The sequence below is a fragment of the Podarcis tiliguerta genome (genome assembly GCF_965153285.1).
Source record: "Podarcis tiliguerta genome assembly, chromosome: 8".
Taxonomy (NCBI): Eukaryota; Metazoa; Chordata; class Lepidosauria; order Squamata; family Lacertidae; genus Podarcis; species Podarcis tiliguerta.
This window is the reverse complement of record NC_139541.1, coordinates 72,891,977-72,907,187: the sequence shown is the minus strand read 5'-3', so window position 1 is coordinate 72,907,187 and position 15,211 is coordinate 72,891,977. Positions and strand designations below refer to the sequence as shown.

General features: G+C 44.3%; 2 protein-coding genes across 6 annotated transcripts in view; one reads left to right on the top strand and one right to left on the bottom strand.

Moving 5' to 3' along the window:
• Nucleotides 1-1,895: 1,895 nt before the first annotated feature.
• On the bottom strand, nt 1,896-13,601 carry LOC310684664 (phospholipase A2 inhibitor and Ly6/PLAUR domain-containing protein-like). Of its 2 annotated transcripts, none has more exons than XM_083456115.1 (6): nt 13,507-13,601; nt 10,340-10,420; nt 7,348-7,464; nt 6,438-6,581; nt 4,305-4,466; nt 1,896-2,649 (listed from the first exon to the last, which is right to left on the bottom strand). In XM_083456115.1, the coding sequence occupies exons 2-6, from the start codon at nt 10,398-10,400 to the stop codon at nt 2,432-2,434; spliced, it is 702 nt and encodes a 233-aa protein (XP_083312241.1). In that variant the 5' UTR covers nt 10,401-10,420; nt 13,507-13,601; the 3' UTR covers nt 1,896-2,431. The 2 variants fall into 2 exon arrangements, with proteins under 2 accessions (XP_083312241.1, XP_083312240.1); XM_083456114.1 differs by having other exon boundaries at nt 10,340-10,499; nt 13,507-13,586.
• The window catches only part of LOC310684656 (phospholipase A2 inhibitor gamma subunit B-like), a 17,584-nt gene continuing 15,060 nt past the window's right edge, over nt 12,688-15,211 (top strand). For 2 of the 4 annotated variants that reach the window (XM_083456092.1, XM_083456088.1), the window contains exon 1: nt 12,688-12,868. In XM_083456092.1, coding sequence (XP_083312218.1) covers nt 12,823-12,868 — 46 coding nt within the window. In that variant the 5' untranslated portion in view covers nt 12,688-12,822. Of the gene's footprint in view, nt 12,869-13,597; nt 13,653-13,697; nt 13,960-15,211 lie in introns of those variants that run through there. The other 2 variants (XM_083456089.1, XM_083456090.1) reach the window with 2 other exon arrangements.

Below are 15,211 nucleotides of genomic sequence, written 5' to 3'. Positions count from 1 at the left end.
CAATGAAGAGCCCCCAGATTCATTGGAAAATAATCTGGTAACCTTACTGCAGAAGCCCTAGCTGCCCCATTCTAACTCCCCACCCATGACTGATCCAGCAAATGCCTTTTTCTCCCTGGGTGGGCCTTGAATACTTATACCAGGTGAGTGATATGTGCTGGAAGCCCCAAAAGCTAGTTGCAAAACAGGGACCCCACAGAACAGCAGATGAAGGATTGACCACTCTTAGAATCCACCGAACTTACACAAAGGTCCTGGGGGAAAGGTGCATAAGTGAGTCTGTGGGCAAGTTGGTGGTGTTTCTCACTGCTGTTTTCAGGACTCAACTAGGGATGGGCTGCAGCTCAGGAACAGAGCCTCTGCTCGGCATGCAGAAGGTTCCAGATTCAGTTCTCGGCATCTCCAAATAGGGCTGGGAAAAGCTCTGTCTGAAACCCTGCAAAGCCACTGTCAATCAGTGTAGACAGCACTAAACTGGACGGAACAATGGTCTGACCTGTTATAAGGCAGCTTTCTATGTTCCTGTGGAGGGGAGCCTCATCTACCAAACGTTTCTATGCTTAAAGTTTCCATTTTAAAATGTGTCTCCTTTATAACGGCAATAAATTTATAAACAAGGTTAAAACCTTTTTATTTGCTCAGGTGTTTGGGCCACGGACATTTGGGTGTGGTTTGATTGACATAATCACAGCTGGTTTTTGCCGTAGTTTTTATTATGATATTGTAGTTCTAAAAATGCTCTTTGTTCTATGGTTTATTTGTACTTTGCAATTAGCCACTCTGTGACTGAGGATGCAGGAAGGAGATGATAGAAAAGCACTGAGACAAACAAACCAAGGCAATTATCTGCTTTGTGGCCACATAGCTACTAGATGACAGTAAAGCTGACCCATATTACATGATTTTATAAGGTTAACTGGAGTGGGTGTGGCAAACTGGTTGTGAGGTCGGGAACTGCATATAAAAGCTAAAGAAACACACATACACACACATACTATATCCAATGTTAATAATAATAATTTATAATTTGTACCCCACCCATCTGACTGGGTCATTACTTACAGCAGACCCAATGAAATTAATGGGATGATTAACTTGGGTCCATTCATCTCAGTGGGATTACCCTGAGTGGAAATTGTTGGGTACAGCCTAATCATACAGTGAATTACAGCTGGACAGCTCCCCTGAAAATATAGACTTAGGTAAGTTTGCATAAGGGACTTGGGTGGCCCTGTGGTCTAAACCACTGGGTCTCTTGGTCTTGCCAGTCAGAAGGTCAATGGTTCGAATCCCTGTGATGGGGTGAGCTCCTGTTACTCAGCCCCAGCTCCTGCCAATCTAGCAGTTCAAAAGTACGCCAAAAAGTGCAAGTAGATAAATAGGTACCGCTCCGGTGGGAAGGTAAACGGTGTTTCCGTGCTCTGCTCTGGTTCACCAGAAGTGGCTTAATCATGCTGGCCACATGACCCAGAAGCTGTATGCCAGCTCCCTTGGCCAATAAAGCGAGATGAGTGCCGCAACCCCAGAGTCAGTCATGACTGGACCTAATGGTCAGGGGTCCCTTTACCTTTACCTTTATTATATGTGGGGGCTATGTAAGATGATAAAAGACTTCTGGGAAATTATATTTAATGAATTGGAAAAAAATGTTGAAAATAACTTTTCCTAAGAAACCAGAAGCTTTTCTTTTAGGTATTATAGGACCAGAGATCCCGAAGGACCAGACGAAACTATTTATGTACAAGAGCATGGCTGCACGGACTCTGTTAGCCCAGAAAGGGAAAGCTGGTACAACTCCAAACAAGGAAGAGTGGCAGACAAAATTGATGAACTATGCCGAGATGACGATGCTTACAGAAAGAATTAGTCACCAGGAAGAGTAGGTCTATAATAAAGAATGGGGAATGTTTATGATTTATTTGAAAAGCTATTGTAAACAATGACATACATTGGTAGGATTGACAGAAAACTTGTAGTAAAAAAACTGAACTATGGATTGACAAAGGATTTATAAAAATAGAGTTATGGAAGAGATGCAGAGGGGAAAATCATTACATTAAGATCCACAATGTGGGGGGGGGGAGTAAAAAAGGATTATATGTTAAATACATAAACATATTATCCTTTTTGTTTAAATGAATATAATTCATTTGTTTATGCAAAATAGAAAATGAAAAAAATAATTATTATAAAATAGTAAAAACAAAGTCACTCCCAGTTCCAGCTTCCATTGATTCCTGCTTGATGTTGCCATGTTCTGATACTGCTAGACACCGCAGTGGAAAATAGCACATGGGCACTTGCACACTTTGGGAGATCTGAGGTTGCCTTCCCTGTAAAGCCTTTGGTCTGCTTATGGCTTTTCATTAGCCACATGGGAAGGAAGGACTATTTAAGTGTGGTTCCCCTGGACCCTTTTGCTGGAGGGAAATCAAGCAAAGTTCATCACAAGGAGGAGCCCAACCAAGGCTCGAAGGAAGAGTCCAAAGAATTGTGGAGCGGCAGGAACCATGAAAGAAGCAAGCTGGCAATGACCTCTTGCAGTCACAACAAGCATGAAAGTATGGAAAACGCCTTCATAATGAGCATCACAGAAAGCTTTGTTCACGCAGCCCTTGAAGGCAATTACCATCACCAAGGCAGGAGATCCTGCAGAGACAAAGGAAGGAGAAGGCAGTCAACACCAGAGGAATCACAGCATCCCATGATTAGGAAGAATTTGCTGCAGTCCACCTTATTCAGCAAGCCAAATCAATTTGCACCTATCCCAGTCGGCGAACCCTGAAAGCTTAATCGTGGCCGGTTGGAAAACTGAGGAGTCGGTTCCTTCTGCTTTCCCTGCAAGAAGGATCCTGTCTCTGCTACAAGACGGGCAGGGTCAATTCCCTCTGTGATGGAGGCTGCTGAGGAGTCCTGTCTGTACATGCGCCAGTTCCCCGCTCCCTGTGAAACTGGATGGGTAGTCTGTCAGCAAAGTCTGGCACTCTTTGGAGAACTTGAGCAGTGCAGCTCTAGCACCTCCAAGTCCATCCTAGTGAGAGGCTGGCCCAGAAGCCGCAGCAACCAGCCCAGCGTGGACTTTAGCATCCTCAGGGCCTGTAACTCTGGGCTCCACATGCTTGGCTGCTCCTGAATTGCAGGGAATTAGGCTAGGTGACCCCTTGGGCCCCTTTCAACTCTATGATTCTATGAGTCCATTGGAAATTTTGCAGTTCTCTAAAAGTTGTGATACAGGCCTCATCTAAGAAAAACACATCAACATGTGGGTGGGGGGAGCACACTTTAAAAATACATTGTTTAATGAAATTTAAAAGTGTGTGGATTGAGATAAAATTTTATTGTGAGTGAAGCGTAATATGCATTCAATTATCACTATTTGCATTTTTTAAAAAATAACAGACCAGTGCAGAAACAGACAGCCTTAAGAATAAATACACGCAGAATGGAAATGGACCCAAAATGTAGACCCAAAATGGAAATGGACCCAATCCATCCCCCTGAAATAGCTCGTTAAGGACATTATGTCATCCGGCTTGGGGAAACTGGAGAGTGCCTAGTTTCTCTTAGAGGCCCTGCTATGCATGGTGACAGAAAAAGGTGCCACATTTAAAAAGGACTCAATTTTGCCTGCAAATGAAGGACTGCAAGTTTACATGCAGTGCCCTCCTGATTCTTCCTGCAGCTTGAATTCAAGCATGGAAGATTCTTCCTTTTCAGCCACAGATTGAAGTTACTTCATGTCACATGAAGTCAGGCAATATGACAGATGGGTGATTCCACCCACCCATCAAAGTGACCTGTTGAGGGCTGACCATTTCTGGATCCAGACCTTCAGCCAAATCCAGTTCCCCAGCCCTGCCTTACAGGGGTCTGAGATGAACCCTTTTCAAGATTCTGGTTGAATGTGTGAGGATTCAATCTGTGGCCCCAACATTCCCATGTATGCCAGCCTAGCCTCTTCCTCTCCCAAGATTCACTGAGTTTGGCTTCTGTTTTTGCTTAGCATTGCCAAGTTTTGATTGTTCACTTCTGTAAAAGAGAGGCAGACAATCTGTGGCAAGGGGAGGGGTTTTTTGTTGTTGTTTTTTTGAGAATTTTGGAAGAGAGCTTGGGAGGAATTTGGGAAAGCACATGTCACACTAATAGCCTCATGTACACCTGATGTCCCTATGTATTTGACCAGAATAGCTCCATAAGACAGATCCTCACAAACACCCTGGTAGATACGTTCTGTACCAATGAAATTTCTGGACTTGAGTGTGGTCTGGGTGAAAGGAGGTGGGAATGAGGAAGAGATGAATTACCAGCAAATATAGGGGATGGAACCTCTGCGAAGCCAGACACATCGGAACAATAGTGCTGGTCTCCCTCGCAGTTGGCAACCACTCCAGCAAAGCATCGATGTCTGTTGATAGCAAGGCACCCTTGGCATTTCCTCCCATTGGCTGTCATGTTTACATCTGGCACTGTGAAGGGGGTAAACGGAGAGAGTCAGGTTAGAAGGAGAACAGGCAAAAGTGGCAAGGAAGGAAATCGCAGGCATCAAATGCTTGCTCAACCAGACTCCTTTCTCAGTCCCTTCCATGCTAGAAGAGATTATGTCCATGATCATTCTTGCTTTGTTACTTGGGAATATCACAGCATTCATAGCAGGGATGGGGGAACTGGTCTCCCTCAAACTGTTGCAGCACCCCAGAAACAACTGAAGGGCCACAAGGCCACAAACCGTGTTTTACAGTGAAGAGTCCATGACTGCACAAGAGTGGCAATGACCTACCTATAGTCTCTGAGGTTAAACCTCTTCAGGGAACTGGCTGAATGTGAGAGGACTCAAACTGTGGTCCCAACATTCGCAGGCATGATGGCCTAGACCACAAATGTCTGAGGGAGATTATTACTATAGCAGGATAGTGAGTATTCTCCCTTCAGCCAGAATCCTATGTAGGGTTTCTACTTGCCAGGAAGTTTCTAGCTAGGTTCAGTTGAATGCCATCTGAGCCCCCTTTAGACATTTGCACTGACTGTGTGGAGGTTGAGAGAGGACACACTGGAACAGTGCACATGGGGGTCCCTGGTGGAGATGCTGGTGAGCTAGCTCTCTCCCAGACCCTAACACACTTGGAGTCCTCATATCATTGTCAGAGGCAGGAATAGGGCTGCAGCCTTGTCAGCCTTGCGGGAAACTGCTATTGCACTCATTAATGCGGTTAGAATTTGGGGTGCAGGTGGCACTGTGGTCTAAACCACTGAGCCCCTTTGGGTCGCTGTTTGTAAGGCTGGCGGTTCGAATCCATGCAACAGGGTGAGCTCCCGTTGCTCTGTACCAGCTCCTGCCAACCTAGTGGTTCGAAAGCATTCCTGCTCGAGTAGATAAATAGGTACCACTGTGGTGGGAAAGTAAATGGGGCCACACACATGAAGGCATTGGGGGCCATGTCATTGTGCATGCCACAGTCCCCATGCACTTATGTATCCACCTAAATTCCTGAAGAGGACAATGGTCTCATCACATTGCCTTTCAGAATGCTGCTTTCAGAGATTTTAACGGCTGCTACTTATGATAACTTTGCATTGCACCTACTGTCTAAGGCAGCATGCTCTGAATAAGGATGGGTGTAGCAGTCAATTTCAAATTATCTCTGTTTCTTATCTTTACAATCTTAATTTCAGTTCCCCACATGTCTACATCAGTTCTGAATTTATTTTAGCAACGCATAAAGTTTTATTGCGCTAGCCAAAGGCCATGGCATCACTCAAAGAAAGGAAAACAAAAAGGGGGGGAGGAATCAGCAGTCACTACATATGCAGTAGAACCACAATAGAATCCACCAAAATTCCTTGTTACACATTCTCAAATAAAATGTGCAAATGTTTTTTTTTATAAAAAAAATCTTTCATTTTAGTGCAGATTTCTGCTGATGTATTTTATCTCATAAAATATTGCACCACTTGGTTGAGGGAGGGACAGGACCTAAAAGTGCTTTACAAAAAGATAAAGCAATAAAATACAACCCTACTTTAAAACAAACTAAAGCAGATTAAAACTACCTCAACTTTCTAAGCATCAGGGTAGATGCCGCTGTTTTCAGCAGGCACTGTCAGGAATACAGTGAGTTTGCCTGCTTGATCTCAAGATAGAGCTATGCAGCTTATTACAACTAGAATGCAGGAGTTTATGTGCAAATATACAGTAGCAAGTGCCCTTTGTCCTCAGATACGATACGATATGATAATCTTTATTTTCTGGGTTTCAGGATGAACTACCAGGGGCATATGCAGAGAGAATAAAATAGCATAAAAAATAAATTCCCACCTCAAAAGATTAGCTGGCACCCCTCTTAACTACAGAGAGGAGTTGGAGGGTAACAAATGATGCAGTTTAAGGTGATATGATACACAGTTTGGACAACATAAGGGTATATAAATGCATAAAATACATGGTGGAGCAGCCTTATTGCAGCCATTCCCCTTGCAACAGGAAACCTTGGTGAACACTGTTTCTCCTTCAGCAAATTTCATGGCTGTGAAGCCTTCATAGCAGCTAGTGGATTGCTTGCAGGTTTTCAGCACGTATTGTTGTCCTGCAAGGATTAGAGAGAGAGAGAGAGAGAGAGAGAGAGAGAGAGAGAATTTTAAATCGAAAGGGAGGACATGATGTGGACAGGCTCTGATCAGCGGTGTAGTGGTAAATGTTTAAGTGCAGGAGCTCATAATGCTGAAAGCAGGCATCTGTGTTGTTCTAATATATCTTTATATATGATATATATTGGGGAGGTGGGCACTGAGCTTTGGTTCAAATCTAGGCACTTTGTGAATAGGCTGCCTTGGCTAAAGGTGCTCCATAGATTGCCTGCTTTGACTTATCTATCTGAATCCACTTCATTTTGCCTTTCCCAATTACACACACACACACACACACACACACACACAAACAGCATTCCTGCATTTGACAGAAGCGGATGAAATTTGCTGGCATCATAGCCCTTTCTGAAGGGAAAAAGCCTGAAAGAAGTACAGGCAAATAAGTTCAGGGGCCTTTGTTCTGAACACTTCTAAAAAAATAATAATAATTAAGGAGCCATATCTAGCTCAGGTGTCATGTCAAAGTGCCACCACACTGAATGCCCAATTCTTATATTCTGCAGAACAGACCTTCTGATAAGACAGTATCTGTAGGAGGCCTTCTTCTGCAGAGTGCAGTGTTGCATTGGGTATATTATAGATGAGACTATCTTTAAGGTATCTTAGTCCCAAGCTGTGAGCTAAGAACCCCTTAACATCACAGCTGCAGAATTAGGACCAGTGGTCACTGAACCCTGTCAGTGGTTGTTGATCTCTTGCACATACCTCTAATGTTGTATGATTGAACAATGGCACAACTGTCAAAAATAGATGAACATTTCTTCAAAGTTCCAGTGCAATCCAGTTCAATGTCATTACAAATCCAGCACTCCAGAGACAGCCCTAAAAGCAGGAGAGGAAGAAGAATCATCAAGATCCATTATTGTTGTTTGTTACCTTTTCTAAGGGTAATATTTGAATTGGCAGTACTTAGCCACATAGCATCATTACATTATTTATATTTTAATAGCAAGCTGCTTCCGAGTCTAGGTGAGCAATAGCTCCTAAAAGTGCAGACACAGTCAGGTGCCAGACACTGAAGTGCCAGCCTAAAGAATCGGGTCTCTCTGGGATTGAGGGAAGCTCCTCCTCATGAGTAGATCAAACTCCACAGGTGATGTGGACCTTTGTTTTGGTCAATTGTGCAGAGGGTCACCAAGATTATGAAGGTTCTAGAAACCAAGCCTTAGGAGAAACAGTTGAAAGAGCTGAGTACGTTTAGCCTGGAAAATAGGGGACTGAGAGGAGATATGATAACCATCTCCAAATATCTCACGGGCTATCACATGGAGGATGGAACAGGCTAGTTTTCTGCTACTCCAGAGGGTAGGTCTGAAACCAATGGCTTCAAGTTACAAGAAAGGAAATTCCAACTAAACATCAAGAAAAAATTTCTGATAGTAAGAGCTGTTCAGCAGTGGAACAGACTCCTACGAGAAGTGGTGGACTCTCCTTGCTTGATGTTGGATGCCCATCTGTCATGGATGCTTTAGCTGAGATTCCTGCATTGCAGGAGGTTGAACGATGACCCTTGGGGTCCCTTCCAACTCTAGAATTCTATGCTTCTATGATTGGCCGCTTTGTTGTAAGTTGCTTCGGGCAAGAGAAAGTGGCTAGAAATTAATAACAATCATCATCCGGATTGTCTGCTGCCATCTGACTGAGCTTTCCTGTGTTTTGACCTTGGGCTTGTTGTAACTGAAGCAAGACCACCTCCGCCTCCATTGTAACTGATGAATGCCATCTTGAGCCAGACAGCTGTCGTTTTGATATATTATAATCATTTATTCTTATTGTAATCAGTAGGCTAGTTTCTACATATTATCCTACACTCTGACCTCTATCCAGGGAAGAAGTGAGTTGGGCCAATGAGGGTATAGCCATAGCCGATTTAGGGCGACGTAGGCAGTTCCCCATGGACACAGGTGGTGTTGTGGTCTAAACCACTGAGCCTCTTGGGCTTGCCAATCAGAAGGTTGGCAGTTCAAATCCCCGTGACGGGGTGAGCTACTGTTGCTCTATCCTAGCTCCTGCCAACCTAGCAGTTCTAAAGCATACCAATGCGACTAGATAAACAGGTACTGCTGCAGAGGGAAGGTAAATGACATTTCCATACGCTCTGGCACTTGTCAGTGTCTCATGGCACCAGGAGCTGTTTAGTCATGCTGGCCACATGACCCAGAAAGCTGTCTGAGGACAAACACCGGCTTCCTTGGCCTGAAGTGAGATGAGTGCCGCAACCCCAGAGTAATTCGTGACTGGACTTAACTGTCCCTTTACCTTTAGGCCGTTCCCCTACACACAGTGCCGAGTGGAGGGGGCACAAAATTGAGTAGATAAATAGGTACTGCTCCAGCGGGAAGGTAAATGGTGTTGCCATGTGTGCTGCTCTGGTTTCGGTGTTCCATTGTGCCAGAAGTGGCTTAGTCATGCTGGCCAAATGACCTGGAAAAAATGTCTGTGGACAAACGCTGGCTCCCTCAGTCTGTAAAGCAAGATGAGCACCGCAACCCCAGAGTCGTCCACAACTGGACTTAACTGTCAGGAATCCCTTTACCTTTAGGCAGTTCCCCTACACATGGTGCTGAACGGAGGGGGCACAAAATTGAGAAGATCCATAACTGAGAAGATTCATTTGGGGGCACCAAACGTTGCCCAGACAGACACTGTTTTGATATATCATAACCAATTATTCTTATTGTAATCATGCTGAAATGCAATCTTACGAGAGGAACATAAAAAGAGCAGGCTGCAATAAAAGGCATAAAGGAAAGTTTTAGAAGCATGCTAAGGCATGGCCTTTAAACAGGGAAATGCCTAGCTAGCTGAGGTGTGGAAAGATCTGTCTTCACAGTTCAACTGGCAGTAGGACTGTATCACTGGGTTCCTTGCATGTCTATATGGCTATAAAAATGGTGTGTAAACAGAGATCAGGGTTCCAGCCTCTGATCACTTTCCTTATTGCTTGCTGTAACCTTTCCTGCTCAAGCAAGAAATAAAACTTTTGGAAAATTCTCAGGCATCACACCTCATTGCTAGTGAGTAAAGGACTCAACTGTGCAATTAACATTACGTGGGGTTTCCCCACATCAGAATATTTCTGGACCTTGCCTTTTATGTTGTTCCTGTGTTTTGAGTTTGGACCATGACCAGAACTTGATTTCTTTGATTGCCCCTGTGTGTGAATTTGGGACTGCTGAACTTGGTGTCATTTGCAGTAGGACAGCACCCAGATTTTGTATGGTGGGTTCCTGAGATGAGCGGGGGGGGGGGGGTTGTCAGTGTTTGGGTACAATCTGATGCAGCTTTGAAACAAGATGGTGGAGTACACCTTTCAAAACTTCACTAATTCTAACTGCTAACTTGAAAACTGCACTGATCTGGGTTTCCTGAGCAATGCTGTGTAAGAGATTGCTAGTACTTTATATAATTATAAGCTCTGAGTGTGTCAAGCAAGGTAATTGACTCTTGTCCCTTTTTCAGGGTTTTATTTTTTCCAAAGTTGCACTCAACATTGCATAGCTCCTATTAGAGGGAGTGATGGTAATGTAGAGAACCATGCCTAGTTGTTCACCTTGTGACCCACAAAATATCATTTCCAATTATTCGCATTCATAAAAATGTCATTTAGCACAATTAGCTTTTTAAAAGTTAAATTTTGCAAGCTGCCCCATTTCAGAGCCCTGGTTTAATAATGTAAGGGTCCTGCTTTGCTTACCTTTACCCGCCAGGAATAGTAGCATTCCCATATTGAACCAGCGCAGGGTGAGATAATGCATCAATGGAGAGGTTTCCTGGGCTGTTGGAAATTTTGCAGAAGAGATAATTTGGGCTGATACAGCTTGTTATACAGTGCTGCAGGAATGCCTCCATCCACCCTCAAAAAAACAAACAACAACAAGAAGAAAAAGGTAAAGCATGTAATAGATAAATCAGTTTGATTGAATTTCTGCTTTAGATTTGATGTAGGATTGGAAAGCGGGGGGTTTGGTAAGATGCAGGATGATGTGGAGTTGCTGGTGGGGAGGTTTTGACACCATGGACTTAACTTCTTGGCACCAATATCACTGACACTTACCCAGACAGTGTGGTTGCGTGCCAAGCTTGGTGCCCAGCAGTTCCCAAGTGATTAATTAACGCACGGACAAGAGTATTTAGGTTTATGGGATAAAATAGGCCACAACTTTATTGGTTACAGAAGTGAGCAGTTTGGCTTAGGCACTGAGTGAAGCCAGGCTATATCTCAACTCCTGTCCATCATCAGGGAGTCCAACTAAAGGTAAACCAACAATAGAGGGAGCCCTTGACTTATATCATAGGGCTAGCCCACATCCAGGCATCAAACAGAATCCACACACACCCCAGATCCCTTTAACAGGCTAACCTTATTGCAGAGAGGCAGGTGGAGGCTACAACCTCCCCTCCATTAAATGAAGGCTAAACCTCACAAAGTTGTTACCATTGCTACAAGGTAGGTGAAAACCAAATGGCTGGAGCCAATTCACCAAGTGGAAAAATCCCTACCCGGTCCCAACAATATGGCGGCCAACATTTGTCCATAGCAAGGTTTTGTCATACCAACACATAAAAAGAGGGTGGGTGGGCTGGAAAATCAGGCAAGGATGTGAAAGAGGGGAGCCCCCCAGCCACCACACTGCAGTTTAAATCTCCCACAGCAACGTTTAGCTGACGGGGCCACTAGGCGTGACGTAGCCGGGGGTCAGTGCAAGAGGGGGGGGAACTTCCCGCCCCCAAGCTGGATCACTGCCAGGAACTGGATGCCTGGCCGCAACACTGCCCACTATGAAAGGTGAGCGGACATTCAGGGCATTGCAGCAGCAAAGTGTGGTTGCAGCGGGAATACCAAAAGGAGCACTGGATTGGCTGTGCCAGTGTAGCCATGCCACCCCAACCTCACCGCTGCTGTGCCCTCTGCACCATCCAGGTTCATGGCACCAGCCCTTCCTGACAATGACCTAAATCAGAACGCAAACTAAAGTTTTAACTTTGCATACATCTTTGCTGCAAGATCAAGAACTGGTTTGTTTTTTACTATGCTCAAGTTGACTGAATGTCTAACATCTTTCTCCAGGGCCGGGGGTTGGAGGGCCTGGTATGGTAGCAGTATTTAGGTGAGGGATTAGGCTGAGGCTACACAAAATAATCCCCCCTCACCTAGCTCTGAGGTAGTGCTACATGGAGCATAGCTGTCAACTTTTCCCTTTTTTTAAGGGAAATCCTCTTGAGAATAAGGGAATTTCCCTTTAAAAAAGGGAAACGTTGACAGCTATGACATGGAGCTAGGGCAGAGAGCAAATGGAGACAGAAGTTGCAGAAGCCCTCATCAATGCCTGCTTCATTCCCTGCCTGCTATGTAGGGTTGCCATGTGTCCTCTTTTTCCAGGGCACATCCTTTTTTGGGGGGGGGGGGGTAAAATTTCTGTGTGGGTAGATTTTTAAAATCTTCCAAAATGTCTCAGGCTATACTTTCTGGGTGAGACATGGCTGAAGACTTGCTTTCGTCTTCTCTTCACCTGCCCCCTCCAGCAATATATCACAGCTTCTATAGCCTACATATAGTAGGGGTATTTAAAATGAGAGTCGTCATAAGGAAAAGGGACCCCTGACCATTAGGTCCAGTCGTGACCGACTCTGGGGTTGTGGCGTTCATCTCACTTTATTGGCCAAGGGAGCCGGCGTACAGCTTCGGGGTCATGTGGCCAGCATGACTAAGCTGCTTCTGGCAAACCAGAGCAGAGCACGGAAATGCCTTTTACCTTCCTGCTGGAGCGGTACCTATTTATCTACTTGCACTTTGACGTGCTTTCGAACTGCTAGGTTGGCAGGAGCAGGGACCGAGCAAGGGGAGCTCACACCGTTGCGGGGATTTGAACCACCAACCTTCTGATCGGCAAGTCCTAGGCTCTGTGGTTTAACCCACAGCACCATCCGCGTCCCTGAGAGTCATCATAGCATCCTCTTTTTTGCTCTTTAAAATATGACAACTCTATATAGTGGCTGCCAGCTCCAGGTGAAGCCCCAGCTTTGAAATGTGCCAGCTGTATGGGGGTCCTACTCTGAGGCAAGTCCTATTGTGACACCCTCTTTGGAGGAATCCAACAGATCAGCTTGGTGGTGTAGACAGTTAAGCTTACATTACTGGTGGGTGTTCTAGGCTCTGCTGTCCTGACCATGTAACCAATGCCATTCACAATGTGGATGTCAGAAATGGAGGGAATGATAAATGGTAAGTAGCAACCTCCATGGAGGATGTGTCATTCCTCTTCTTTGGGAATTATTGAACGCTTCAGTTCCACAGGCACCATGCACTTAAGTGAAATTGCAAATACCGTATTTTTTGCTCTATAAGGCTCACTTTCCCCCTCCTAAAAAGTAAGGGGAAATGTGTGTGCGTCTCATGGAGCAAATGCAAGCTGCGCAGCTATCTCAGAAGCCAGAACAGCAAGAGGGATTGCTGCTTTCACTGTGCAGCGATCCCTCTTGCTGTTCTGGCTTCTGAGATTCAGAAGATTTTTTTTCTTGTTTTCCTCCTCCTTGTGGTCTGGTGTGTTTTATAGAGCGAAAAATACGGTAATTGGAAAGCCTATTGAAAAAGCAAGAAAGCACCTCGTTCCGCTTCCTGCCCGTTTTTGTGATGTTTTTGGGTCACTTCCAGGGTGGGCGTGATGCATACATGCACATTCAAGCACATATGAGACATGCCTAAAATGGTTGTTGCCTGTATTCATTTACAAAGTCCAGAACAACGTAGGTCAAAGGTACCTTAGGGACCTCCAGAACCTCTATTTCCCTTCCATAAGCAACAAACAAACAAACAAACACATTTCTCATAAAATGAAATCAGAAAGTCTTAGAAAGCCCTACCTGCCTTTTCTTTACTTATCAGTAAATCAGTCCATATCTACTGTGGCCTAGAAGGCTGCAGCAATCAATGTATGAACCTGAATCCTGACTGCAAAAGAGCTATTGGCACCATAGCAACATCATCGCTATGACGACACAGTGTGAAGGTTAAGCAGGCTTCTTAGGCCTTTGGCAGTTTTGCGGGAGAGATGGTCAGGCAGTCACATGACTGTTGGAATTCCCTCTTCCTCCACAACTGTCAAAATAAGGGTTGGAAACCTTCCCTGTCCCCATTGAGGGCCATATTCCCTCAGGAATAATCTGTCAGGGGCCGCACTCCAGCAATGACCAGAGCCAAAAAATGATGATGTTGTTGCTACATTTATTGATATCCTATCTTTTTCCCTGAACCAGGACTCAAGGCAGCTCTCAACAAATAAAACAAGCATGACAGAAAAATTAATACAAACATGCGTTTGGGGATTTATCTGAAATAAAATCAATTTGTTGTTACAGGCAACCCTATATCAGGAAGATGTTAATATTTTGTGCTTTATGCTGTTTTTATATGTGTTGGAAGCTGCTCAGAGTGGCTGGGGCAACCCAGCCAGATGAGTGGGGCAGAAGTAGTATTGTTGTTGTTGTTGTTGTTATTTATTAAGTAGTGGGTGGATATAGCAAATGACACAGAGATTTCTCCAAGTAGTTCTTTATAAGTAAGCTGGAACTGAACTGAACAGCAAACAGCTCAGCAGGCTTGCTTTTCTAGGCAGCTGACTGTCAGCATTGTAACAACAGCAGCCCAGGTTTTCCTGCCTAAATTAACTTAGTGAGCCTGAGTGAAAACTATATACACAATACCCCCTGGTGGCCAGCGTGAGAACTTCAATACATAACATTATTATTATTATTATTATTATTATTATTATTATTATTATTATTATTATTATTATTAAATGCAATCCAGACCCTTTCTGTAGTCTTGTTATGTTGTCTTTTTTGTTGAGGTTTATAAACAGAGGCTGGATGACCATCTGTCAGGGATTCTTTTGCTATGATTCCTGCATTTTAGGGGGTTGGACTAGATGACCCCCGGGCACCCTCCCAGCTATACAGTTCTATGATTCTATTACTCCTGGACCTCTTAAAAAGTACCCACCGCATACACTCCCATTGGAACAAGTTGTTTCTAATGGATTTTAAATGCAGTCGTACTGTTTGCACTAATTTTCTAGGCAGGAAATGGATTTGATTTTTCACCCCAATAAAAAAATGTTTGAACATTTTAATGTGTTTGTTCCCTGCAGCTTGAACTCTCTGCCTGCACCCAATGCTGACTAGAAAAACAAAGTAACAGTATTCTAAATGAAGTTGCTCATGTGAGCTTCCACCTTTAATCTGGGTTGGTACTCAGACCAGATATAGTTCTTGCTGAGAACTAGATTTTACTTGCCCTAATAAAAACTGCTACCCACACCAGCTTTGTACTAGATCCGTTGTGTGCTTTTTCAGGCTGTATCCAGATTGGCATGGCAATTACAAGCATTAGTTGAGAAGACTCAGAATAGGGAAATGGCCACTGTTAGTTCTAATCTTTCTCAGAATCACCATTCCGCTCAAAAATCCCTCCCCATGAGACCCTAGATCAGGCGTGCAAAACCTTTTCCAGTCCCAGGGTCTTATTTTCTTCTGGGCAACCTTCTGGCAAATGCCAGTTTGTGGGTGT

Excerpts from the sequence above, each read along its gene's own strand:
- LOC310684664 (XM_083456115.1), bottom strand. The coding sequence starts at position 10,400 with ATGCATTATCTCACCCTGCGCTGGTTCAATATGGGAATGCTACTATTC. Across the intron at positions 7,465-10,339 it reads ACTATTCCTGGCGGGTAAAG|GGCTGTCTCTGGAGTGCTGG; the intron begins GTAAGCAAAGCA and ends TCCTGCTTTTAG. Across the intron at positions 6,582-7,347 it reads TCAATCATACAACATTAGAG|GACAACAATACGTGCTGAAA; the intron begins GTATGTGCAAGA and ends TAATCCTTGCAG.